Here is a 26,826-nt window from a genome sequence, read left to right as displayed (position 1 = left end):
AATCTCAGGGCAGCCACCACACTTCATGTGGCACCCCTGTGTGCTCGATCGGGAGCTTTGTGACCCAGGTGTCACCTAGGAGGAGGATATCTCATCACAAGATGAGATAAGTGTGTCACACAGCAGGAAGAAGAGCGCATTGTGGATCAAACAACACATGAAGGCATTAGCAATGCATAAAGTGTAAGTTCAAGTCAGACAGGAATTTGGATATTAAGAGCGACCAATTTCACAGCCCTGGTGCTTTCAGATATAAATTGTATCATGTCCTGCCAGCTTGATTTCTTATGGCATTCAAGTGTAACCAGCCCTCTTACAATGGTGTCATTAACTGCATTAGAATCAAAACAGAGGACAGAGAAGAAGTAGGGGGAGCATCTATGGTTTGCGAGGAACTGAAACTAAGCCTGGACTACAGACCAAACTCGAACTTATTTCCTCCAGAAAATGCATGTTTCTCTAGTAACTAGAGCTGCTAGATCTGGTTAAAGGACATGGATACCTCCCAGACATAATTCCCACTGAGCACAAACAAACAAGAAGTTTAATTTTGAGTCTGACAAAGTGGAGTATCTCCATTTGGAAAAAAAGGTCCAAGCCATTCCTAATTAGGTGAGTGAAACCTGCTCATGCAAGTGGAACAGAAAACTTCTCTTTAGTCCTATTTCTAGACCTAAACTCTCTTAGCATGTGAAAATGAAGTGCATTCTGTTTAAGCAGGTTTGGATCAGAAGTCTAAGACTCAGAGACAAGTAACAATCCAGGAATCCAAAAAACTGACATACAGCTGAAAAAACACCAACCACTCTGACAGGGTTGGAAGGGGAGGGGGGTAAGAAGGTCAGGATGACTCAATGTCACCTTCAGTTATTACATGGCATTTGTGTGAAAGCTGGCCAACCTCTTGTCACCATTTCAATGGACTGCAACAAAAAAAAAAAAAAAAGCCTTCTCAGTGATTTCCCTGGTGTGAGTCTACTGACAGGCAGGGACAAAAATTAAGTTTTGTCATTCCTGTGGCCAGTTTCTTGGCTGAGGAACAAAACTAGATTCCAGCTATACTGGTATACCGGCAACAGATTTGTTTGTGGGGACAAGCCTCATTGGCTGAACGTTTTAGATTTGTCTGGCCTCTCTGAATCAGGCAACCATCCCTCAAATAAACAGAAAGTGAATAAATGCAATGGTGCACCCAATTAATGATGGGAGAGGAGTTCAAATTAAGAAGCTCTTTGTTTAACCTTCTGCAGCCTGTAGAAGTGGACAGGCACATCTTCCAGCAGGCAGGACTCCTTAATGAACTTCAGCACCGCTTCCTTAGCACTCAGCCCTTGCTGTTCCCGGTGCATCTCTGGGGCATGTTTCAAGATGTAGTCGCTCCCCCTCTTCGCAATTATCTAAACCACAAGAAAAACAAACAGGTCAGCAACTCTTCAGCGATCCCCACGGCAGGCAGCTGTGATCAACAGCAAAGCAGAGATCAGAGGTGGAGGAGGTTCATACGGTCCCTCAAGATGTTAGTCCACATTCACCTCTACCTCCCTGGAGGATAAGCATTTAAAGCAGCCCAGATGATACCAATATCTCCAAACAGATCCTAGATGGCAAAACCATAACAGACTAAGACTACAGAGGTCATGTCAACTCTTTTCATTTTTAAGTACTGGAATTAGTTTTCCCAACTCTTGGCATCTGTAAATGCTCTGCATGCCAACACAATCAATAGCAACATCTCCAAACACTGCAGAAATGCTAGGTGGTCCTTTTAAGACCAGAAACTACACATTAGGCTTATTTAGCATTTCCATCCTCAAAGGGGTGGATAAGACTATCTCAAGGTATTTTTTTTATCTGTCGGGAGTGGTTGGCAGACATGTGGCTTTGCTAAGCAGTAGAAAAACCCACACTGGGCCTTCTGCTCTTGCCCTGTGAGTGCCCAGCTCCCATGCTTGCCCACGTGCCCTCTCCGTACAAGGCTCCAGGGCAGCCTGGCCCCCTCCTGTGCCAGACTGACCCCTTCTAGGCTGCGAGCAGCAGTGACAGGTAAGAGGGGTGTTGGCTGAATTCACTTCACAAAATCCCCCACCACTGGGGGCATTTAAAACTAGATCCCACCAGGTGCCTGAGAACATCCTGCCAAGAACAACCTGCCTTGTTCAAAACAACCAGACCCCATCACCACCCAGTTCCCAATTCCAGTTTAGATTAAGCCCCTTATTTACTCTGTTCGGTAACATTTCTGCCCTCCCCTGCATGCCTTGCCAGATTAGTTGCCCTCCCACGAGGGAGGCTGGGCTCAGTGGAGGACAACATCGATGCCACCAGCTATGCAACATCAGCAGAAAGAGACACGCCAGCTCCACAGTTCAAAGCCGGGTTGATCACCCCAGGGCAGCAGTGCCTCTCCTCACTAGCACAAGGCTTGGGGCAGCCCTTGGCCAAATGATCTTAAGTACGTGTTGGAGGAAGAGATCGCGTTGGAGGAGGAGATCGCTCAGTATCTCCCCATGGGAGCCCAGGGGCAGGGAGAGAAGCGTCCCCATGCCTGCCAGATTTTGCTCTTTGTAATGATGTAATAAATCACCCACATACTTGCTTGGGGTTGTGGCTCAGCGTAGGTGAGCCAGGCTTTGCCTTGGCCTTTGCAATGTTTGCCAGATGAGCAATAGTCTGTGATAAGACTTTTAACTGCCCCAGAAACGGCACACGAGACCCACCTTTTCCAGCCCTTTGTTAGCTACCTCCTGCCAGGCGCCCCATAGCAAGGAACAACATGGGAGGAAGGCCTGTTTTCTGGGAGAAAGATGCATTTCTGCACAGCAAGACAGGCAGGCTGGGACTTGTGCATGAAGGAGACTCTACCAGCATTGCCTCCCCGATGCAACCTCTGTCACTGCTCTGAACCTTCTCCCCAAAGCAGGGGAGAGTGCCACCTTTCAGCGGAGACACAACTCACCTGGGGACAAGCAGCCAAACACCAGAGGCACCTGGGCTTTTCGACAGCTATCCCAAGGCACAAGCTGAGCTAAAATCCACTGTCACAGCAAAGAAGGGGGCTCCAGAACTAAAGCAGGTTGCAGAGGAAGGTCTGGCCAGGTCCCAGGGAACATCCTGCTCCAGCAGACGTCATCCCATGTTAAAGTGAAGTGTCTGCAGCAAAGCTGGCTTCCCTTTCTATTTTTATGGACGCTAAAGTGTTTATCAACAGTTTTCTTGACATTTCACCACAAGAAGAGAACTCTCTGCAGGCAACCAGCTCTGACAGAGTCTTAGCTAGTTTGCCTTCATTTGACAACTAAACCAACCCTTGGCTTTCTAAGCTGTTCGCAAGTCTTGAAGGGCACAAGCCCATATGCACACGCTTATAAACAAACATGCAAACCCATTTCCAGGCCATTCTCTTTTCTCTTACTGCAGTTGAGCCAGAGATTAATGACAAAGCAAGCACCAGAGGCATTGCACAGCAGTACTACCCCTTAGGGCTTGGGTCTATCCATCCCAGCGGTAAGCATTACAGAGATAGGAACAAAGGGCAATGGACTTGGCTTCATGGCCCTGAGGTTTTCTGTAGAGCTTAGGTTGTGCAGATCTTGCTGATGTACCACTGCAAACACACAACCCTTTCAGCCATAGAAGAATTAAACAAAGACAGCTGCAGTGTCAGAGTTATTCACTTGATGCCAACACATTCCCTCACCAAGGAAGGGTACACACCACCCACCTCACTGATGTGTGAGCCCAGGAGGAATGGGCACCTACATCCAGTGGGAAGAGAGGAGATATCATCTGAGAGAAATTCAGCGTGATGCTCTACCATTTGCCTTATCTGCAGTGGCAGCTGGGGAAGTTGCGTGGCTGCAGTTAGGTACCACCTTGACATAGCTTCTGCTGCGCGCTCAGTCTGTTGACAGAAAGATCCCCCAAAACTTACCCATTGTGGGAAATAAGCCTGAGGTTCAAAATATTTGCCAGCATGGACCTTCTCCCTGAAGTTGCCCAAGTCTGCCTGTAAGCTGTAGGCAGCCAGCAAGAAGTAAATTTCTTCTTTGTGGTTGCACCGAGACATAAGTACTTGCTCTTTGAGATGGCAGTAGTAGAGCTGCCGTGCCACCTTATCGCTGCAAGACACAAAGGCAAATTTACTTGAAGAAGAAAAGAAAGTCCAGGCACAGATAAGGCCCCTCAAACACATCTTCCTTCTGAGAGGAGGGATTACACTTTGACATCCCTGATGTGTGCCAGTGCTACCCTGATACAGTTATGTGTGTGTAGGGAGCACCAAGCCAAGATCAAGGTCTTCTCCCGCTAAGTGTTGTAAAACATGGGAAATGGTAGCTTCTATCTTGAGGAGCATGAGATCTAAGGAGTTTGGGCAGAAGGCAGATGAAAGAAAAATCATGTCACACCTGTTTTGGAGACGGACTACATCAAGCACTTCTGTTTCTCTCGAAAGCCTGTAGCAGCCAGGAGAGTCAACTCCCTTGAATCCCAGTCCTGTTTCTTGCACACCTGTCCTCCTTTCCCCTCTAAACCTGGCACTGCTTTTTCATTTCACCTTGCCTTAGGCTCAAGGTACTTTTCAACAGCTAATTCCCTGCAAGGTAGATCAAAAGACACAGGAGCCTTGGGCTTCTTTTTGTCTTCTTCCTCAAGCTGCTAAATAGGGATAGTCTGATAAGGCATAACTATCATGTAAGCATTGATAACACACACACCCGCCGTCCCCCGCTGTAAGAGCTCATGGGAAGCAGGCTGCTGACACAGACGTATAGATGAGGTGCTGGACACTACAGTCTGCTTGTAAAAGCGTGTATGTATGTGTGTGTAGTTTGAAGGGGCCTCTGCGTGGCTACACAAACCTCTCAAATTACTAGTGCAAGAGAGAGTTCCTTGTGACACTAAAGGATATGTACACTGGGGGTGGTAAAATGATATGCAATCTCCCTTTGTACCCAAAAGCAAAACTAAAACACTTAACAGCCAAACAGACTCCAGAAAAAAGACTCCCCTGTATCCAAAATGAAAGACTATGGAGAGAGAAAAAACAAAAAACCACCAAGCTTTGTTTAAGATGAGAACAAATGCCAAAAATTTGGTAAAGATTTTAATCCACCCAAATGATCCCAGCTCTTGGCTTGCCCCGGGGTCACAGCCACACCAGAAGTGCTGATGCAAATTAACTCTGTCAGTTGTTCATTTTTAACTACCTCATCCTTTGTTCTGTACCATGGGTGAGGGTGGTGGTGTTTTGAGTGCAGCCCATATTCCATGTGAATGGACTACAAACGCAAAACTCTAACTTATGAAGTAATTTCTTTTGTCCATTTACAAAAGTCCATTTCCAGGAGCAGACTGCACAGAGCACTGCTCAGATACAAAAAACAGATACAAAATTATTAGCACGTGCTCTGGAGTATAAATAGCTATTTTTAGTATATTCATCTGATGCTTTTTCACACAACCAAAAGATGCAAGCAAAAGAGTGTTAATCCTATTTTGATACTGTCATCATTCAACCTGCTCTCTAAACACAGATGGAAAAGCAGTCACAATTTTCCTAGGGATAAGGATTATGATTCAGGGGGGAAAAATTCGTGGCTGGGTGAGGAAGTTTGTGAAGGTCTAAAAAAAAATTCAAGCAGATTGTTTAAGCTGTGAGCTCACGGAGATGAGCTTAACAAAGAAACATTATTTTTCTGCCTTTTAAGAACACAGTGAATAATTCAAAACACAGTAACTACCACAGAAAGGAACTTACCTTATTACTCTTCCATTTTCTACATAGTACTGTACTCTAAAGAACGCAACGAAAGGAGGGCTGAATTTCTCTGTTCCCTAGAGCAGAGACAGAAGACAAGTTAATGTTCAGCATCCAAAATTCCTGTTACCCCATCTGGTAGTGTTCTCTACTCCCAAGCTCGCTCCCCATACTGCTTTTCGTTTCGTCTACTCTTAGCTCTTGGCAGGTTTTAGGGGGATCTCACTGTCTTGGAGGCTCACAACAATGAGGCATCATAAAACATTCAGATGGGCTGAATGGCAAAACATCCTAGGGAGGGCAGAAGATTTTGGATGGGGGGGATGAGCAGGTATAAGAGAGTCCCAGCGTAGCCTGGGGATGCCCAGCCTGGCCCAGAGTTACCTAGCTCAGCACCTGGCAGCACCGCAGACGCATTAGCGCTGAACGCAGCAAGTTTAACACAGCCTCCCTCAAAGCACCAGGCAAGGCGGCGGGGCAGCGTGCCACGCTGGCACGGCTGCAGCGTTTCCAGGGCACACCTAGGAGTAACCAGCTATCTCTGTGCCGCACCACATCACTCAGCAGGGACACACACATGCTGCTGCGTTCAGCATTTACTCCCCGAGGCTGAGGCGCACCAGCCTGATATTAACTCCTTGCCTTTTGTTTGGCAGGGCTACTGTTTAGTTATTCACACCTTCCTGCAGCCACAGACCAAAAGGAGACATTGATGTCTGCTTCACGCTGAAGATGTCTGTTAGAACAAAGCCAGCAAGAGTTCTGCTGTTGTTTTAACTACAGTCTACCTTTCAGACTTATGGGCTTGTTTAAACAGGAGAAAAAAGAAGGGGAAAAAAAAGGAACATCTTATCTTACTAGCTCATTCATCTGTCCTACTTTGCCACTCGCTTCTTTAATGTTCATACAGGTAACTTTGCTCACACAGGCAGTTCCAAGGCTTTGCTGGTCAGACCCATCTCACTGGGACAAGGTACATGGCATGCCGTGCACATCTGATGCAGACAGCGACTTCTTGATCATCATGCAAATATTTATTTTATTTCTGGAACTTGCTCATAGTCACCCTATTTTATCAGCTGGACTGGGCTTTCCACCTGAAACCTCTTCACAGGAATTAAATCCTTCTCTGCTAACGCAGTCCGATAGCCTAACTCCTCTCAGACTTCAGTACTGCCAATGGCAACTCATTCAGCCTTTTATGATTCACCTCACGCCAGAGGTTCACCACTTACCCTGACTTAGAAAGTGTTGCAAGAATCCAGCCTCAAAGGAACCACAAAGCATACCCCATCCTGAGGTGACCAGAAATACCTGCCTCGGGAAACCCTCACTGGCTGGACAGACAGCCCTCTGCACAACTGGCAGCTGTCTTTGAAGTAACCCTCACTTGTTTGGGAGAAGCAGTATGGGATAAGAGAGATCCCCAAACCTCACTAGTCCTCTGCAAACTTCTCTAAGCAGCAGAAATGGCAAGCATGCCTACTCTGCAAAAGAAAACCTTTAAGGAAGGTAGAAAAAGTCATAATAAGCTAATTAAGATACCTGAATGTAATTGCATGCTACACTTTGTTCTCGACTGCGGCTCCTCTAATAATGACACACACAAACAGGCATTATCATGTCTGAATGACCAGCACTAAACATCTACGTAGGCTTGTCTTTATTTCACGTAGCTTCTCCCTCCCTTGACAGGGCTGGCTAGCCTTAAAGAACTAAGACTCTTCTTGAACAAAATATCCTTCCTCTTGCTCCACTATCCTTTAGCATCTACTCTGGAAGAGTCACAGCTCCAGCCCTCTCCTTCCTATCAGGTTCAAGTCACAAAAGGTCATTTTAGGCTGTTCTGCTTAACGATAACAATGAAGTCTCCAGACTCTTTACAGGCTTGGCTAAGTTCAAAAAGAAGACTGACCAACTGACCTTCTCCACTCCTGTAGCAGCTAAGCAGCAACCATGTGGCTACTATTGCTCAGGTAAAGTTGGGTAAAGAGCTGTTTTAGCTCTTAATTGTACAGCCACACACAAGTCACTGCATCTTGCTACTGAACAGCATTCTGCAGACCATCTTCAAGAAATGCTTTATGGACCTTAGTTTAAGAGCTTTCATTTCACTGTGTAGTCCAATACCAAAGCAGTAGCCTCCGAAATTAAACATCTGTCTTACTTTGGTGGTCTCTTTCTTCCATTCCTTTGAAAAGTATTTGCTAAGCTTCTGCTCCAGGTCTATAAAAACATATTCATTATCTGAAAGAGGAAAAAGCATTTAATGTTAAAGAATTAGAAACTCTTATTAATGAAATACTTAAGATGACTATACAAGTTGTTTCCAAGCAATACACTTTAAAACAAAGCTGACCAGGGAATAGACAGGGCAGGGACTCTTAAGTACATGCGCTATTCCAGACAGTATGAAAGAAAGGTCAGCTACACCTTGATTCAAGAAATACAGAGCTAAAGTTTCCCGAATGCTTTAGCCAGAAATGCAGAATTCTTGCTTTATATGCAAGAAGCCACTTAAAGAAGTTAAACACCATCTTACCAAGCTACTTGTACCATCAGTTTAGCAGATTCAGTTTTTTATTATTATTAAACGAGTAAACCCTACCCAAACTTCCACTCTGCCATCATGCAGCACCACGGTTCAACGTGGCAATAAGCAAGCGGAGAGAGTCAGGTGTTTGACAGGTTTCATCCTCTGCATATGAATGGGCTCCTCTGAAATGGTGAGAAGGAGGAGGACCAAACCCAAATGCCCTCCCTCAGAAGGTCTGGTGTCTCCTGCTCACACCCAACTTCTTTCATAGAGCAAAAAGGTGAATGAAAGGAAGGGAAGCCTGGCCTGCCTCAAAGAACCAGGACTTGCTCTCCAGCCAGGTGAGGGTGAACAAGAGACAGCCTGAACAGCACATCGTCTTGAAAGATCTTTGCGCTGCTTTCAACTCAGCCAGTGAAAGATTTCCCTGAGCCTTCTCAGGTCTCTTAAAAAAAAGACCTGATGGGTGTTTCAGGCTTCAGCGGCAATGCCAGCTGAGCACATTCACCTGACCAGTCCCTCGAGCCCTTGGTCCTGCCCAGGAAAATGTTTTTACAGGTGATGTAAGTGCCAAGTTGAAAAGCTTATTCCTTAGACATGAGGAGGAGGGGAAAAAAGGAAGAAAAAAAAAAAGAACCCTTCACAAAACAACCTTCTGCCCCTGAAGACCAGCCCAGACTTCTAAGCTTTGGCTTTTGCTTTCTGATTTCAAACAAAAAAAAAAGGAAGGAGAGAATAGAGATGAAATTTTCCTAATGGAGATTTACAACCAAATGAGAGCCTGCACTCGTGCCTGTATAGCAGATGAAGGACTGGCAGAGGCCAGCATTACAGCAGGTATTCAAGGGGGCTCTGAGCTACCTTGCAGCCATCCTCCCAGAGCATTCCAGTTCCTTATAGGGGCAGATACAGAAAATACTTCCTTTGCAAGCTTTTAAAAAACAAGCAAGCGAAAAAAACTCTTGTCACGACCTTGCTCGGCTCCCACCTCAAGTGAAAGAAACTGCACCTGGTGCTATCCAGAACTGGTCCACACACCACACTAACAGGAAGCCTTGTGTAAAATACCAGTAACACTGGAGACAAATAAAGAGGACAATCCCCAGAAAGTCCTGTTTCCATCCCTATGGTCTTTCCTGCATTGTATTGATTGCAGCTGTAACTTAAATGTAATTACACTTCTGTTTACCATGTTGCTTGACATGTCACATACTTACACAACACAGTATTTAACAGCACTGTTGAAATTGCTGTTAATTCCTGAAAATTTTAGTGGTGGTAATTTAAGTGCTGCAGCACACAAGGTGATACAGAAGTTGTTTTGCTATTTTGACAAGGAGAAGAAGAGGTCTGAGCATCACAGACACTGCATCTTGTACCTGCCTCTTTACTTATGCCTGTAAGATAGGGTGGCTGGGGGGCTATGCTGGCCCCAACCCTTGCTTCTGTAAGTCCATTAAGATCAGATAACGCTGCCTAGAAAAGGTTGATAGAAGCCCTAGTCAGTGAGAGAGAGAGGTTTGGTCCATCTCTTGGCCTTGTCTCTGTCCGCTGTCAGCTGCCAAGCTGATAAGCGATTCTCTGTAAAGCTTTTCTTAAAAAGTAAATAAAAGCTCATTTAGGAAGCAGTTGCACAGCAAGAGACAGGAGTGGGATAACAGAAGCACGGTACCCAGTCCCTCCCTGGGCTTCGGCAGTCCCAGGGCAGGGTGCTTGCTCCACTGTGGGCTCCCGCAGCGGGACTGGGACTGCTCCTGATGGCACAGTGTCCTGGTTTCGGTGTTGGGTAGAGCCTGTATCAGTTCCACCAGCACCACGGTGTTTAGCTGCCTTCTTGTAACGAGGGTAGGGAACCCGCATGGCTGTAACAAGCTGTAGGGTCCGTTTTCCCTTCTTGCTCAGGAATGATCCTGTGCCCAGAGGTGCTTAGGGAATACGTGATTTATTCCTTAGCCATGAGGGAAAGATGGCAACAGCAAGTGTGCTGATATACCCTGAGCCTCCCATCACACAGGGATACTGGGACAGAAAAGGGAAAAGGACGACAGAGCAGTTCCACCATAGTAAAGCCATTTGTTACCCACACCCCACAGCCCCTATTTATCTCTGTCATGTTAATTAGGTTAGAGAGATGACTCTGGGAGGGCCTGAGGACTCCAGGTCATTATCATGCCTACCGAGAGGTGCACATAAAACCCAAGAATAAGGCAGGCTGAAGGAGGAGAACACCCCGATGTATCAGCTCTCCCTGGGGGTCCTGCTCCTCTCCAGCTCAGCCCAGCATCCTCCCCGTCCTCCCTCCCGTGCAAGAATGCAGTGCTGCATTCCTGCCTTAATGAAGTTAATATTGCTGGAATGTCAACCTGCAGCTTAAGCCTCCATCTACAAAAACAAAGAGGTATTTCCCTCCCCAGCCCTATGTTCGTTGTGTTGTTGTTTTTTTTCCTTAAACTGGATTAGTGGTGAAACTTAGAGATCTTTTGCCTGGTGCTAAAACTGCCTCTGGTTTCAAAACCAGCATCTGTAACAGAGATGAGGGCACCGATCTGCAGCACCTCAGAGCAGTGCTGTAAAGGCCAGTATAGAAATGCACAGATGGTCGCCTTTCCAGGGAAGAACATGTCCGATCTGTGGATCCAAACAGGGCTGGACACTCAGCAGGTACAAACTGTTATTGCTTCACTGGCCTCAGCTGAAGGACAACAACTGAAAGGTACTAAGAAGCTGGCTTAGAAGCACGCATGCATGCAAATACGTACCTGTCCACCTGCAGCTACTGACACTGCATTCATGAATCTCGTCTCAGCGCTGTCAGTGAGCTTAAAAATACATCATATCAGCTTCTCTCAAAAGGTTCCCTCACGTATATGTGTAAAGACACCAGACCTGGCACAACACAGCAGTGCACTGCACTGTGATCCCAAGAAATGCATGTGGACAGCCAGCTAGTTTGCAGTAACACAATTTACACATTTCTCCCAGTTTCAGCTATTAAGAGCCCTCAAATGGAAAGGAAAGTTTGTGGTGTAAAAATCTCACTTCAAATCAAGCAGTCACCAGAAATGCAAAGATTCAAGTGCTCCTACTCTGCAAAATTAGCTTAACACATTTACATATTTAAGCAAATATAGGACGTGCTTTGTTGCAAAAAAATAATGGGCCATGTCTCCAGTCACAAAAAAGTCACACAGTTCCAGCGAGTGTTGCAGATTTACAATAGGCATTATTTACACTGCAGGGAAAATGGGAATAGAAAATTATGGCTGTAATACAGGGTCAAATCAGTTTTGAGTCATTGTTACTCTAAAAAAACATTATTTTGCATTAACTAGTGCCTGCCCGTTTCATTTTTTCTGAAAGGTATGTTCCCTGCAGAAAAGATAAGTAATGGTGAATGCCAATAACCTGTTCTCCTTCTGTGCCCACTTTGGGCTAGGAGCACTGAGAAATTCCACAAAAGTAAGTCCTGTGCTACCAAGAGGCAGAGCTCAGGCCCCATTGGCAGCCAGGAATGTCCCATTAACTCCTTTGGTTGAGTCAAGTATATTTTAGTATTATAACTATTTAGACAGTCCAGAAGATTAGAATTAAAATAAAATGTGAGTTAGTGCAAAGCCAAACTTCCACATAGCAAGCATTTTCTGCCTTAAAGAGAAGGGGGGAAAAATTGTCCTTGGCTATAGTGCTTAATTTCCCCCAGATGCTGCAAGAAGCCTCATGGCAACACCACTATTCCCCTTGAGAGGCAACAGGAATGAGATCAGGAGCAGAACAGAGGGAGTTAGGGGAGAGCTAAAGCTTAAAAAAAATCCAGCACTTAAAAATACCTCACAATACATGCCATAGACCTCATATAACCTGTTTAGCTTCCCTGAATACCAGCATGGGGTTTTTTGTTTGTTTATTGAAGAAAAGATGGCTACACACTCCTTTTGCATGTGGAGCTCCCCACGCTTCCAAGTGCTGGTGGCCTGGGGACATCAATATCCACATGGCATCTGCTCCCACCACCTCTACATAACTTCTCGATGCTCCTAGTGTTACCTTTCAAGCCAACAGAAGGAAACCTTGTCCACTTTTCAGCACCTGGCTTATTAGTTTACTAAGGGGTCTTGGTTCAGGATAGCCTTGTGTTTTTTAGCTTTAGCTGGGAAGTACACATATCCCAAGTGAAGAAGGGAAGAACCACAACAGAGGCTGGGAATAAAGCAAGGGAGGTCCTGGATGAGGTCATTTTACCTGGGACGGACAGAAGGTATACGGAAGGAGGAGTGAAAAGAGGCAATATCAAGAAGCACCAAGGTAGTGTGGCTGTTAGGAACTATTGAGGTCTGAAGACTGAGACAAAGGGTCAGTCATTCCTGACGATGGGTAGGTACTGCAGGAATTTTATGTTGGCATCTTACAGTTAGCAACAAGGCATGCCCCGGCAAAGCCCCGTGGACCTTTGGCAGCGTCACAGGGGATTCTTCTGCACAAGAAGAGCTGCAGAACTACTTCCAGCACTGCTCAACCAAGAGCAAACATCCCTTGCAATCCTCGGGCAGGAGAGCACTTGGCTGGATGTTGTACTGATGCTGAAAGAGAAACAACTGACAGCAGGTACAAACAAAAAAATGCCTTCATAGGAAGAGACCATACAAGTCCTTCCAAGGAGCGCTTTTTTTAACTGTTTTAACACCTGAACTCCTGCAATTCCCTCTAGGTGGCACATTTCTGCCCACATTTTCCTTACATTGCATTTAACTTTTGCTGGAGGTATCAAAGTCACTATAACAGAGCTGTATCTTCTTAGGTTAGGATATAGAAGCAACTCATAAAGGAAATGCAACTATCCATGCAGGTATTTGAGGGAGGAGAGGCAGAAGCAGAGACAGTGGGGAAGGACTGGGGTGTAGAAATCACCTGAAGGTATTTTGGAGAACTTCTGTTATAGGTCACCTGCCTTCTTAAGAGACCCTTTGTTGTAATAGATACCCACGGAATACAAAAATAACGTGGTAGCGTATTCCATCCATGAACTTCAGTACTGGAGGATACACAGATGCAGAAGAGTTAACTGGAGACAGAGCAGTCTTTGCAGAGTTAAACACCAAGCTCCTCGGCTAAGTACATGTATTGGGTTTGCATGGCAAGGTTTTGGTAGCGGGGGGGCTACAGGGGTGGTTTCTGTGAGAAGCTGCTAGAAGCTTCCCCTGTGTCCAACAGAGCCAATGCCAGCCGGCTCCAAGTCGGACCCGCTGCTGGCCCAGGCCAAGCCCGAGCCCATCAGCAACAGTGGCAGCACCTCTGTGTTAACATATTTAAGAAGGGAAAAAAGTTGCAGGGGGTACAGAAACAGCAGCCGGAGAGAGGAATGAGAACATGCAAGAGAAACAACCCTGCAGACACCAAGGTCGGTGAAGAAGGAGGGGGAGGAGGCGATCCAGGTGCCAGAGCAGCAATTCCCCTGCAGCCCACGGGGAAGACCATGGTAAGATGGTAGGCTGTCCCCCTGTAGCCCACAGAGGTTCACAGTGGAGCAGATCTCCACCTGCAACCTGGGGAAGACCCCGCGCCAGAGCAGGTGGATGCCCGAAGGAGACTGTGACCCTGTGGGAAGCCCACACTGGAGCAGGGGAAGAGCGTGATGAGTCCTGCCCCTGAAGAAGATGAAGCGGCAGAGACAATGTGTGATGAACTGAACCCAACCCCCATTCTCCATCCCCCTGTGCCACTGGGGTGAGCAGGTAGAGAATTCAGGAGAGAAGAGTGCCTGGGAAGAAGGGAGGGGTGGGGGAAGGTGTTTTAAGATTTGGGTTTATTTCTCATTATCCTACTCTGATTTGATTGGTAATAAATTAAATTAATTTTCCCCAAGCTGAGTTTGTTTTGCCCATGATGGTAATTGGCAAGTGACCGCTCCCTGTCCTTATCTCGACCCACGAGCCCTTTGTTATATTTTCTCTCCCCTGTCCAGCTGAGGCACGGAGTGATAGAGCCTCCAGCCAGGGTCAACCCACCACAGCACACAAGTAAGGAGGACTGGGAAGCATGGGTCTGGTGCAGTGAACAGCCATAGCTGTAGTAATTCAATGACGATCCTGGAGGCAGGGGAGCTGAAGCAAAGCGATCTGGCTGTTTAGAAAGCCATCTTGACAAACTGATAGGACACAGAGAGACTGTGGCAGTGTGTAAGAGCTGCAAGCTTGCTCCTTCACAATCGAAGGCTTCCATCTGCTTGGGTCAAGCAAAGTTTGCTCCGAGAAAGGAGAAGCTCAAGATTCAGTATCACAGGGATCCAGGTTATAACAACAAAGGAAGCCTGGCTGTTCTTTGTCTGCTGACAATCAGTTCTGGTTTCGAAGAGTGAATTGCGTCCCTGCGTACACTTTCTGATAACAAGAGGGAAGCCTCCCGCAGGGCACTAGATAAGGTTGACCCTGCAGGAGGAGCTGCAATATAAGACCCAGCTGCTGAACCCGATGGAGCCAGCTTGAACCTGGCAGGGTTGCAGGGTCTTCACTGAGCAAACTACAAGGAAAAAATGCACTTCAGCAGCAGCAGAACACAAGGTATAGCCTGCTTGATGATCTGTGACAAAACTAGAAGAGCAACATGTCCCAAGCTTTGTGCCGGTGTGGCTTCCCATTAATAGACACTCCTGAACTTAATTTTCAAAAGGGATCAAATTCTTCTTACAGATGCAAGCTTTTTCCCCCCCAATACAGTTGGCTGAAGGGGCTTTCGTCTTGAGAACAAACAACTCAAGAGCAAAAGGGGTGAAAAAGTCTGTTCTGCCACCATTACTGTTATCTTAAATCCTGAAGCTTGCCCTTGGCCTCTGTAACAGTCAGAAGCAAAGGCAACAAATTTAGCCAGTGAATGCTGGAAGACACATTCCAAGACCTAGAGCTTAGATCTCCCAGCATTTGTGGTTTGCAGTTTGCACAGTGCTTTGTAGTGCTGTTTTCATTTTTGCCACACTTAGGGGTTAAACTTCGGTTTATGATTAAGGAGCCCAACCTCTCCCCCTCACACACATACTATGAGACCAACTGAGCATTAGTCTATCTGTACAATGTCTGCAGGTCAAATGGGCTCCTAATCCAGATAATCCACCCAGTGTGATTGGTTACAGTTCTGCAGAAATCCTTTAATTTTCATTCTCTTGCCACTGCTGACAGTCAGGGTTTTGTTGACAAATTAGCAGCAAGGTAATGGCTGCAGGTGGATTAGAATACCTTGTTCTGCATGTGGCAGCATCAGACTGCCAAAAATAAATACACATTAAGAAACTGGGAAATACACCCTTATTAAAACAGGGCAGTTATTTCTTAAAAAGCGACATCTTGGAGCTGCAGCACAGAGAGGTGAAACCATCATGCAGAAGAGGAATACTTTGGTCTGAAATGCAGTGGCTTCCTCTCTAGTTTTCTGACATCTAACCCATCCTTGCCCTGCAGACCAGTCCCACGCCTTCTCTCCGCAGCCTTTCTGGGACACGGGACGACCTGCTGCTCAGCCAAGGCAGTTGACTTAAGTACCTGCAAGACAGCCCTGGGCAATGCAAAACTTACCCAGGCCTCCCCACAACCTGACTGGGCTGCTTCCCTTTTTTGAGATGATAGCTTGCTGTGAAACCATAAAATCCCAGAAAAGCAGGCAATGCCTTAAAGGCTCCTTCCAAATGCAGAGATGGAAAGTGCTACGTTTGCAGTAGAAGCAAGACCTCACTTACCACTGGCAGCAAGGGAGACGATCACCAGTCTGTTGGCCAAAACAAGGTGGGGGGAAAAATCAAGTTGGGGAACAGAAAACAAAAGATGTCCTTTGTTATAGCGCTACAGTAATAAACCTGGAGTTATTTTAAAAACAAAATAAAGAAAACCTTAAAACCCACCCAACAAGACTCCAGTCAGCAGCTTACTGGACTTTCATAGACTAAAGGTAGGGACCAGAGGAAGGAATGACAAACAGATCAGGTTTGCTCCCTCTCTTGAGGGCAGCTGCAGCCTTCTTGGTGGCTGTGGCCATTCAGGCTGAGAAACTCACTGCTGACACTTTCGTCTCTCCCGTTGTTCAGCCCCAACACTTTGTTAAACAGAGGCACAAACAAAAATAAATCTCCTCCTTATCCAAAATCCTGACACCTGCCTGGGTGGTGGAGGGAGATGGCTGTCGGGAGGAGCCAGGGTGAGCATGCAGAGCCTCCAATTAAGCAGCTTCACAAACTGAACTACAGAAAGCAGGAGGAATAGTCAGCAAAACAAAACAAGAGAGGTTAATTCATGCTACTGGGCTCCTGCAAGAATTTTCCTTGACGTTTTTCAAGGAGCTTTGCAAAGAATTAGCTTCTCTAAAAAGGAAGAATACTTTTGTGAAGCAAGAAGATTGTTTATGTTTAGAGCTACGGGCATTATACTTCAAGGTCTAGTCAGCACAGCTTTATTATGCAACTTGGGTTGTGGTAGTTATACTGCATTTCCAGCAGGCTGAAAGGCATCTGCCACAATAGGGTATTTTGGGGCCAGAGCCCCTGTGCTTGACAGGGAGAAGGAAACTGCTCCACACAAAAGGTGGGAGGGAAGGAAAAAGCAGGGTACAGAAAATATGAAACAAGAAAGATATGAAAGGGAAAAAAAAAGTGAAAGAAACACGAGGAGAACAGGAGAAGAGCACCTAATTCAAAGAAAATGGCAATGAAATTGCCCTGTCTTACAGGGGCAGACAGGAGCTTCAACTTCACCCAAGACGTCCTGCAAGTGGAATAGGCAAAAACTGGTGTTATAAAAAGGCGGTGGAGGATGGGGGACTCACAAGAACACAGTCAATTTGTGAAAAAAGTTAAGAGCATTCAGGTTTTCCTTGCATTAAATAAAGAAACGTGCTGGTTTAAATGCACAGATATATTTGTTAGCTACTGGTTTAGTTACATTGACGGAATCTCTTGGAGACTCTACAAACCTTACGGAGATAAACAGCTTCCTCCAGTCTCAGTTTGAGTGCTGCGCTCAAAAAACTCCCAAAGTTCTTAGAAAATGAGAGCAGAAAGGAAATGAGACAAGTAAACTTAAAATAAACTATTTTACCCAACATACTCATAAAGAGGCAAAAGAAACCTAATTTAGAAGGACTCATAAAAGACTATTCTCACTTCAGTGAAACAACATCTAGAGTTGCAGTAGTAAGTAACAACACACTTGAGAAAAATTTAGGAAGGAAAAGTCCTTTCTCTGCTTGAGGAAAGACAGGGAGGCAGGATAAGGAAGACAACAGATCCATTTCTGATTACTAAGAGTTGGGGGGTGTGGTGTGCCAATGCACACACCATCCCAGAAATGTAGTATTTCATATCAGTTTGCTCCTTTAAGGCATCGCCTTACACTGTTCCCTGGTCAATACTAAGCCGTAGGACCAAGCAGACTGGACTTCAACCCAGATTAAGAAGTTTTGTATTTCCCACGCGATATTTCAAAACACAACGTCCCCCACACATGCATTCAGTCCCCTCAAACCATTTGAGTTTCCTCCCCCTGGTGCCACATTCTTTGCGTGTGACTTCAGAAGATAAGTAACGCTTTCGGCCCCAAACTCCTTTTAAAATTCACCTCTTCTTCAACTACTGACAGTTTTGAATTCAGTGACAAATATGCTGGCTAGCAACTCGGCTACAGGAGAGAAAGAAAACCCCACAAAGGGGTGGAACGTGTAAGAACAAAGGAGGAGAACAAAAGCCGCCCCTTCTCCCAATTTGTCTGCCCACATACCAAAGATCAAAAGAGCTCGAGAAGCCTGTGCATAATCTACATACTTTGTGACCTTATTACAATCAAATTCCCCGCAGGCACAGCCACTGTGTATATATGCACACACTGTAAATACACAAGCGGGTCTGTGGATGTTTGCCAAGTCATTTGCTCCGTGCATTGAGTTTGCTTACTTTTAACAATGCTGAGGCCAAAGAAGTGAGGCTCTTTAATCTTCACTAAATCACAAACTTGCTGAAAGAGCTCCTGTCCAGTGGCTTTGACCTGAAAGAAACAACCAATCCAACATTACAGATGGCTCACACACCTGGATGGAGCAATTCTCCTTCTTTACACCGGCCAATAAATTTTGGGGTACCACCGCAAAAAAAAAAACAACCAAAAACAACCAAAAACAAAACCAACCCCCCAAACAAGCTTTGTTTTCAGTATTATTGCTATTATCACAGAATAATAATCAATGTGTCATTCCCCTTCCTTCACAGTGCAACGTGGCTCAGCTCAGTAAAACATGAATTTAAAGTTTCCTATCTATTGGCGTCTTTGTGTAAGAATTCAGAGCACTGCTGGAACCCTAGTTTTGTGCAGTACTGACCAAATCATTTATATATGCTTTTACAAAAAGTGTGTTTGTAATTACAGAAATGAAAATACTACTCTCTTGCAAAAAAATTTGAGAGGTTAAGAGAAAAAACAAGAACAAAAAAAGAAAACCTTCATTCAGGAGAACTAAAAACAAAAGTACACAAACAAACCCCAAACTGCATGGTTTGAGTAGAAATAGCTTGTTGGTTGATAAGAGATGAGGTTGCTCTGTACCCCACACAGAAGAGCTTGTTCTGTTCCCTGCTGAGTTCTGGTCACACAGCAATTAACATCTTCATCTTCCGAAGCTGTCACCAACAGCTTATATAAACTCTTGCCCGTTTCCATGCCACGCCGAGACCTTCCAGTACCCTTGCCTCCCACAACGCTGTGCATGCACCGAGGAAGCGCTGGGAAAGCCGAGCTGCTGCCGCGGACCAGAGGCTGGGCAGTATTTGCGAGTACGGCACAGGGCGAGGGAGAGCCGTGGCACCGCGCACAGCTACCGAATGCCCTTCTCTAGCACAGGCTCCCCTGGCAAGAGCGTGATTCTGGCTACCTGCACGTGCAGACCTGGATGCGTACTATGATCGGAAGATTCCCCCGCTAAATATCCCCCCACCTACAGCCTCATTTCCCCCTGCCCCATTGCACCACCCCAGAAGCACGGACAGACAGACAACCACAGGCACAAACAAAAACCCTCAAGCCCCCAACCGTAAGAGGCATGGGGGAAGGAGTTCTGAGCACGTGCGGATGGGGAGAGCAGAACAACGCTGACACAGACAACCTCAGGAGAGTCCAGAGTGTGGCCAGCTGCAGCTGCAAAATGGGCCAGAACCTCTGGATTTCATCACGCTGCTGCTGGACAATGCAGATTAGCAGCAGCAGCAGCTGCCTTCCCAAGGGAGGACAGCGCAGCGCTACCTTCACCGCAGCAAAGATGACAGGGCAGAAGTCAACTCCTGAACTCTCCTACAAACTAATCACCACCATCAAACCAATTGCTTCCATAATTCTTCAAACCCTTTTAATGCAGGCGTGCCACACTCCTCAGAAACCGGCTGCACTCCCCTCCCTGCCCCAAGATGTACCATGTCACTAGACATGGACAATGGGAAACAGGAGGTCATTTAAGTAACTCATTTTCTTCTACTTGACAAGGCGTCACCAGCCAGCCACTCACTAGTGCCTAATCGGGAGCTTTGAAACCTGCGCTATACCAATACACACACGTGTGTGCATAGAGATGCTTTGGGAGGGGAGAAGGTAGTGTACTGCTCTGGTAAGACCCAAAACCACATCTGGGTCTTATTATGGGTCTCCATGTGAGACTGCACCCTTCCAGTCTCACACCTAAATGCAGTATTTGCTCAGCCACCAAGAACACACAGTTGGAAGAAAAAGTTGGGCACGGATCTGCCTCCTTTCTCAAGGAAGCAAGCTCTGAGCATGTTCTCCTACCTGGGGAGGACTCACGAAGGAAGAGGTGACCTACCCCTAGCCAGAATGGTTATGTGCATACAAGAGTCACCGGCAGCACAAGACTGTACGTAAAAGCTATGCGATTAGATGAATTTTGTAAGTGGCATGCTTTCACACTTAGGGAAGAAAAACCTGCTTTAAGATACTTAGTTCTAGGGAACTGCGCACTTCAATGTTTTGTGACACTCAGCCTATAAAGCAGTGATTTAATCAGATTTCTTGCACAGCAGGTATGTGAGCTACCACCTTGTCCATTCTCCTTTTGGCACTCTCCTTCTGTATCAAGTTTTACTCCCAGACTTCAAGGCTATGCAATACCAATTACACTTGCAATCGCTGTTCCCTCCTCCTGCCTTTCCCTCTGCTCAAAGCAACCAACATTTCCCTTTGCATTTTTCATCTGTGCACTTCTCTTTGGCCTTTCTTTCCTTTGTGTATGGTTCCTATGCCAAGCTCCATCCCAGACACACCATGAATTATTTCTTCCACTGATACTCAGCTTTGCCCCACGTCAGACTCAGGGCTTCTTTACACATGAAATTTAGTCCAAAGTGAAGTCGAGTGCAAGTTTACAGAAGGTAACTGCTACTCCAGGGTCATTCTGTTTGCAAATACTCATGTGTATTGGTTACCTATCTCTGTTTTTCTTGGTCCGTATGCTTTAAAACATCAGCTCTACTGCTCACAAAACAACTGAAAGACTTCAGACCTATACTTGCTATTCACAAACACACAGGACCTCACCAGACTTTCTCCCCTCCAAAAGTTTCTGCTCACACTCCCACCCTTTCTCCAGCAGCTAGGCAAGGACCAACATCTGCTGTGGCTGCTTCTGAACTACCCAAACACCGGTAAGGTGGCTGCCTGCCCTGCTCCCCTCATTGGCAGCCCAGCCTTTGCTAGCACCCCAGAAAATTTTCAGAAATCTAGTCATAAAAACTAGTTGACATTGATCAACAGGTTCAAAACCATCAGGGAGATAAGCCACAACGCTAGCAGATAAACAACACCAAACAAACTGGATACCACTCCAAGATCTTTGGTGCAACCGATACAATTTCTAGTTGCACCATTCTCACTCACAGCCTGCTTAAGCTTGCTGGTGCTCATGTTCTATCTCCCCACTGGGGCTGCCTGGAGCAAGGCAGACTGCTTTGCTCTGTGCTCTGATGTCCATTCTCCCCAGCAGAAACCTCCCACTTCGCCTCACCATCCTCGGGGCAGCTGGTGAGCTGCAGCACCCACTAGTTCTCCTCACTGCTCTGCTTCTCATGTTCACAGTTGGTCTCGGGAAGACAGTTTTCCTCCTCGCCATCCCTTCAAATTCATCTATACATCCAGAAAGGTGGACACCAAAGTTAATTAAGAGATACCCAGTTATGGAGGAAGAGACTTTAAAATGGCTCCTGCTCTTCTCTCTTCAACAGCATTATCTGTGAAGGGCGTAAGACAAATCCATTTTCAAGAGCAGGCTTCAATCTGCATGTGACCACATAAAACGCATATAGGTAAACTCTTATCTGGAAGGGTGGAATTTATATGGGAGGTGGGGAGAAAGGAATTACTGCATAAACACTGTGCTTATCACGGGAAGGATCTATTAATTTATTCCACTGGAAGGATAACGATTCCTACCTACCTCACTGAGCTGCAAGCTTGTTTAGTATTTGCATTCCACACTGAAGAGGTTAAAAGGCTTTGGAAATCTTAAGTAGTAGCATTATTATTCTAATAAATGCACAGAGTATCATCTGTGGTTGTGCTAGTTAAATTTGGCTTCTACCAACATCACTAGAAAATTGCCTTGATGTTCCTTTACAAAAAAAAGATCTCTCCAGCTGCGAAATCTTAATTCTTGTTGTTGTTTTGAAGGGGTGTTGTGGTAAAGACAGAAACCAAATGGAAAGCTGGTTTTGGCTACTCGCCCAACTGTAACAGGTCATGTTTCACTCTCTATGCAATTAGGACACAACTGTGCGTTGAGGTGTCATGTTTTGGCCCAGACAGCTATTCCCTTTCACACGCAGGCATCTCCACATACGTGTTTTCCCAACTTCCCAGCCACCAAAGCAAGGGACAGCAGAAGCAAGGCAGGAAAACGTCTTTAAAAGGGCTACCAAGGGATGCTGTTGCAGGGACCCCTCCACAGGACAAGGCGATGATGCTCAAGGCACCCCAACTCTTTGGAGGGGCAGCAGGCAGGAACAGGGGGGACACAGCACCTTCCCTCCATCCCTGCCATCGCTCAGCGTAAAAGAGCACTTCTTGTGCTTATTAAATGCCCTGGGGGTATTTAAAAGATGTGTAGATGTGGCACTTAGGGACATGGTTTAGTGGTGGACTTGGCAGCGTTAGGTTTATGGTTGGACTCGATCTTAAGTGTCTTTTCCAACCTAAATGATTATGTGATTTTATGATAAACGGCAGGTCCAGGATTTACTGTATGGTCTAAGTGCTGCCTAAACTTAATACGGTGGAGTGTAACCCTGTGGTGGAGGAACAGCCATGTGCGTAGCAGAGGCGCAGGGAGGAACAGTGACAGTATCAGCCCTGCCAGCACACTGCCCTCCCGCACGCCAGTCTGCACCTTCCCCGCGGCAGGGCAGGCTCTGCTATCTCACATCTTTAGCCTCCCTGATAAAAGTTATAAGAAGGTGAGATTTAGGGTCAGCCGCAACAGACCATTACCCAGGCCTGTGCACCTGCCGCCAAGAACTTAATTAAACCATCGTTTTGTGGCTTGCACAAAAGCCAGCAGTTTGCAAAAGCCTTCTGGGGCGGTCGATGAGCTGGGTTTGAACTGGTAACCTAGAAGCAGAGCGCCCCAGATTTTGCTGTTAAAGCCTTGTTCCATCCAGCCCTTGTGGCTGTTTCAGTTAACGATGCCACGCTTAAGCGCAGCAGGTAGGAAAATTCCTACATGGATTTTGAAGATTAGCATGCATAGTTTCAAAAGCCACCCTTTCAATCAAGTGCTTAAAATAACAGTTCACCTCAACTGTCTTCTCCCACTCCCCATCCCAGAGGGGGGGAAAAAAAACCCCACCCACCCAAAACAAAGCAAAACCTCCCCAGCCCACACAGGAGTGCACGCACACGCTCACAAGAGAGCGCTTATCCTTGAGGCTAGCTTGTCGCCCTAACGTGAAGTGCCTCTGTCAGCTCAGTTTCTCACAAGTTCAAGGAACAGCCGGCACTGCACAAGGAGGCACCGAGCCGTGGTGGACACCGTGTCATGCTGGGCTGCCAGCTGACCTGGCTCTGCTGTCACTCACGCACACACAATTCGGGATTTGAAGTGGCGATCAAAGAAATGAAGCGACTTACCTCTAGTTTTTGTGTGTACAAGTACTCAAAGGAGGGGAAAAAAACCCCACCCTCAATGGCTGTTTACTCTGCCTTAGAGTCTTTGAAGGGATCTGCAGACTATCAAAGCCAGAACTAGCTAAAACGCCAGAGCAAACGGTCAAGTGTTGGGCACGCTTGCCAAGTCATCAAGGCACTTCAGGTTCAATTTTTTTAAAATGGCTAGATTATTATCGGTGGCAAAAAACACTCAGAGAGAATAAAAAAAGAAATAACAACAGAAAAAGAGCAGACGAGACCCCCTGTGCAAAAACATAACCAGGACTTTTAAGGAACTCTGCAAATGAGTTGAAGCTGCCCAATTAGAAAATGGAACACCAATTAACCCTAAGCTGGCTAATAGCCTTTCGGTCAGCAGACCGGCACCAGCCTTTTGGGACAACAATGGGAGCTAAACAAAACTGAACCGCCGCCTCGGCCGCGATGCAGTGACCTCCCGGCCTCCCTCCCAGCCACTCACCCCAACGACGAGGCTGAGCTGCTCCCGGGTGGGCAGAAAGACGCAGACGCTCCGGTTCTCCGGCTGCATCCTGCCCGTCAGCAGAGCCCTGCTCATGGTGGGCAGCTCCACGGGGTCCGGGGTCTCCTCTCCGGGCAGGCGTCAGGCTCTCTTCATCCCACGCACCTGTCGAGAAGGTGAGAGCATCAGTGCCACGCTCCTGCCGGCGCTGGGAGCACCCCGCGTTTGACGGGATGTTTTCCTCCTTGCTGTTTAAAAAAAACCCAAAAAAACCACCAAACAACAAACCACTCATCCATTTTACAGTGCTATGGTCAATGTTTCCACCAGCATCACAGCACAAACCAGGCAGTCGACCTTGAGATAGCTTGTGAGTCCGAGGAGAGCGCCACAAAGCAATCAGGTCTCTCCAGAATAACAAACCACACTCAAGGTTGAGACGCATGTAAGCGATAAGGCAGATGACACCACGGACCGCTTCCCGAAAATGCCCACAAGACGGGGGCAGCGCCCCGTCCTTCAACCTGGTACCTCGCTCTCGCCCGAAGCGGAGATCTCCATGAGCCATCAGCAGGCATGTGTCAGTGCAGAGGGCTTCCCCTGAGCTGTCTTCCCCCTCATCCCAGCCCTAGACCCTGGGAAACCTCTGCCCCAAATCCCCCACGCCTCAACTCAAAGGAGGAGGTGGAAACGCATAAACTGAGAAGGCTGAGCTGCTGTTATCACACTTTTTGTAAGGGGAGCGCTGCCAGCCTCCTCCCAAGGGCTGAGCCCAAGCTGCACGAGCATCTTAGAGCTGAAGTTACGGTCATAGAAATAAGAGATGGAAATTCAGTTCACACCCAAAAGTACAGTAGCTAACATCGTCTTCAGGTTATAGCTAGGTTAGACACAGTTTCCTCAGCAACTCATGACATTTCATTTACAGCCCTCTCTGCTCCGATGCTCTCCAGGGCGAGGAAGCATCCTGTGACACCTAACGAATCCAGCAGGAAGGGGAGACGCTCCTCCAGGGTGGGTTAGGGATGAACGCCAGCAGAGACCTGAACCAGCAAGACTCCAACTGGTTATGGGATCCGCTCCATCCACGCCCCTGGGGACGGGCACGTACCCCAGCAAGGGCAGCACTACCCTCTCCCACCACCCACGGCACATCCCACCTTCTGAAGGGATGCACGGGCTTTTCCTTCACCCTCCAAAATGGATTCAAGGACGAGGGATCATAAGCAGCAAGGAAGCAGGCCATGTTATGCTAACACATGACATAGATACATGTATATGTACGTGCATGTGTGCATTACATTTACGTTTTAAAAGCATTTGGTATTTAAAATCATGTTTGTCCTGTTTCAGGATAAAAATATGGCAGAATCAAACTCTTGTGTGGGAGGCAGGAAAAGCAAACCGTCATGGGAAAACAAAGTACAGTACAGAAAAAAAGAACTTGGATTTACCCCTCTCCTTTCAATTCCATGCTCAAACATATTTTTTTTTTTTAATCAAATACAAGAAAAAGATCTGTAAGTGTCCTTTTGCAAGTACAAAAGCTGTTCCATGCACCTCCTTCCCTGGGCTGGCATAGACAATGCTTCTTAATAAAGCATGTTTTGATACAAGTTCTTTATGTAGAGCATCTCTTATGAGACAGAAGTACACAAAAATTGCATTTAATGTACTAATGAAAAGAGGGGGTTATTAAAGGCTATTACTATTACTTTTTTTCAAAATCATAATTTAATTAAATGAGAACTAGGAATTTTAAGAAGGAGGTTGCTCTAAGTTATAAGCAAGCAGAAAAAAAAAAATCTGACTTCCTGGGACAGGTGAGAGCTTCTGTTAAATGAAATATTAAGAGAAAAACTGATTTATCCTCTCTTATCGATATAATTATACTGATGAGCTCTCAGGCTCCAGGCTACACACTACTAACAGCTGTATATAAATTACAGATGTCTACAAAATGACTCGAGGGCAACAGGTCACCATTATTATTGCCAGCTGATGTCATATGCGCCATAAACTTTATCAACAGCATAAAGACCTCGGAGTATGAGCTCAAGCTTTCCAACATAAGGAGGTTTGTCTTAATTGTCAAACCGCTGCACCAAAACATTCCCACTCACAAGGGGAGATCACGTCCAGTGAAGATGTTCATGCAGCTCATAAAAGAACTGAAAATAGGACAAAGAAGTGACCATGAACAACATGTGCACATAATGTTCTGTGGATAACTGAAGAAACGGAATCCTTCTTCCCCATAGCCTCTATAAAACAAAGCTTCTGGAAAGTTTTTCCTCTGGTCTCACATCTGCTTTGCCCATTTGACTTTTTAAGAGAACAACTGTGGACCCTGGAAGTGAGAAAGGAAGTGAGAAAGGAGGGGGAGAAGGCATTTTTCTTCTTACATTTAAAACAAATGAGTTTGTGGACCCTACCACAGCAGGTAAGAGGTTAAAGCAGCAACGTCCTTAATCCGAAGGGGGAGGTCAAACACAAGCCCAGCTCAGCCTTCTCTTCTTTAGAGGTATGTTAGGATGTGATAAAACATAATGAATCATTAACTTGCTAGCATTGCATGTTTACACCTTTTTTTTAAAAAAAAAAAAAAAGTTGTGAGCCAAGAGTAACTGCCCAAGGAAAACAAGTGGCCAGAAGGAATGCTCTTACTTAAACATACACAATTTCAGACTGCCCATATGCCATTCTTTTGTTTACCACAGATTCCAACCTCTTAACCTCAATTAAACCCTAAAAGCTCCAGCAAATGCACTGCAGATGAATTAATAAAAGCTGAAGTCAATCATCGGCCTCTGGGACACCCGACAGGTTGTTTTTGTTGGGCTTTTGGTTTTCTTTTTTTTTTTTTTAAATAACATCACTTCATGTT

At 46.2% G+C, this 26,826-nt stretch overlaps 1 protein-coding gene across 1 annotated transcript in view; it reads right to left on the bottom strand.

Annotated features, from left to right (window-relative positions):
* FRMD1 (FERM domain containing 1) overlaps positions 1 to 24,035 on the bottom strand; it is a 31,837-nt gene extending 7,802 nt beyond the window's left edge. The window contains exons 1-6 of the mRNA XM_010562707.1: positions 23,940 to 24,035; positions 18,217 to 18,307; positions 7,926 to 8,005; positions 5,759 to 5,835; positions 3,932 to 4,118; positions 1,242 to 1,397 (exon numbers count right to left, since the gene is read on the bottom strand). Of these exons, the coding sequence (XP_010561009.1) occupies positions 1,242 to 1,397; positions 3,932 to 4,118; positions 5,759 to 5,835; positions 7,926 to 8,005; positions 18,217 to 18,307; positions 23,940 to 24,035 (687 nt within the window). The remainder of the gene's footprint in view (positions 1 to 1,241; positions 1,398 to 3,931; positions 4,119 to 5,758; positions 5,836 to 7,925; positions 8,006 to 18,216; positions 18,308 to 23,939) is intronic.
* Between the last annotated feature and the right edge of the window lie 2,791 nt (positions 24,036 to 26,826).

The sequence above is a fragment of the Haliaeetus leucocephalus genome, unplaced genomic scaffold, assembly GCF_000737465.1.
Source record: "Haliaeetus leucocephalus isolate CR32 unplaced genomic scaffold, Haliaeetus_leucocephalus-4.0 Scaffold162, whole genome shotgun sequence".
Classification (NCBI taxonomy): Eukaryota; Metazoa; Chordata; class Aves; order Accipitriformes; family Accipitridae; genus Haliaeetus; species Haliaeetus leucocephalus.
Note: the sequence above shows the minus strand (reverse complement) of the source record. Positions and strands in the feature narration are given on the sequence as shown.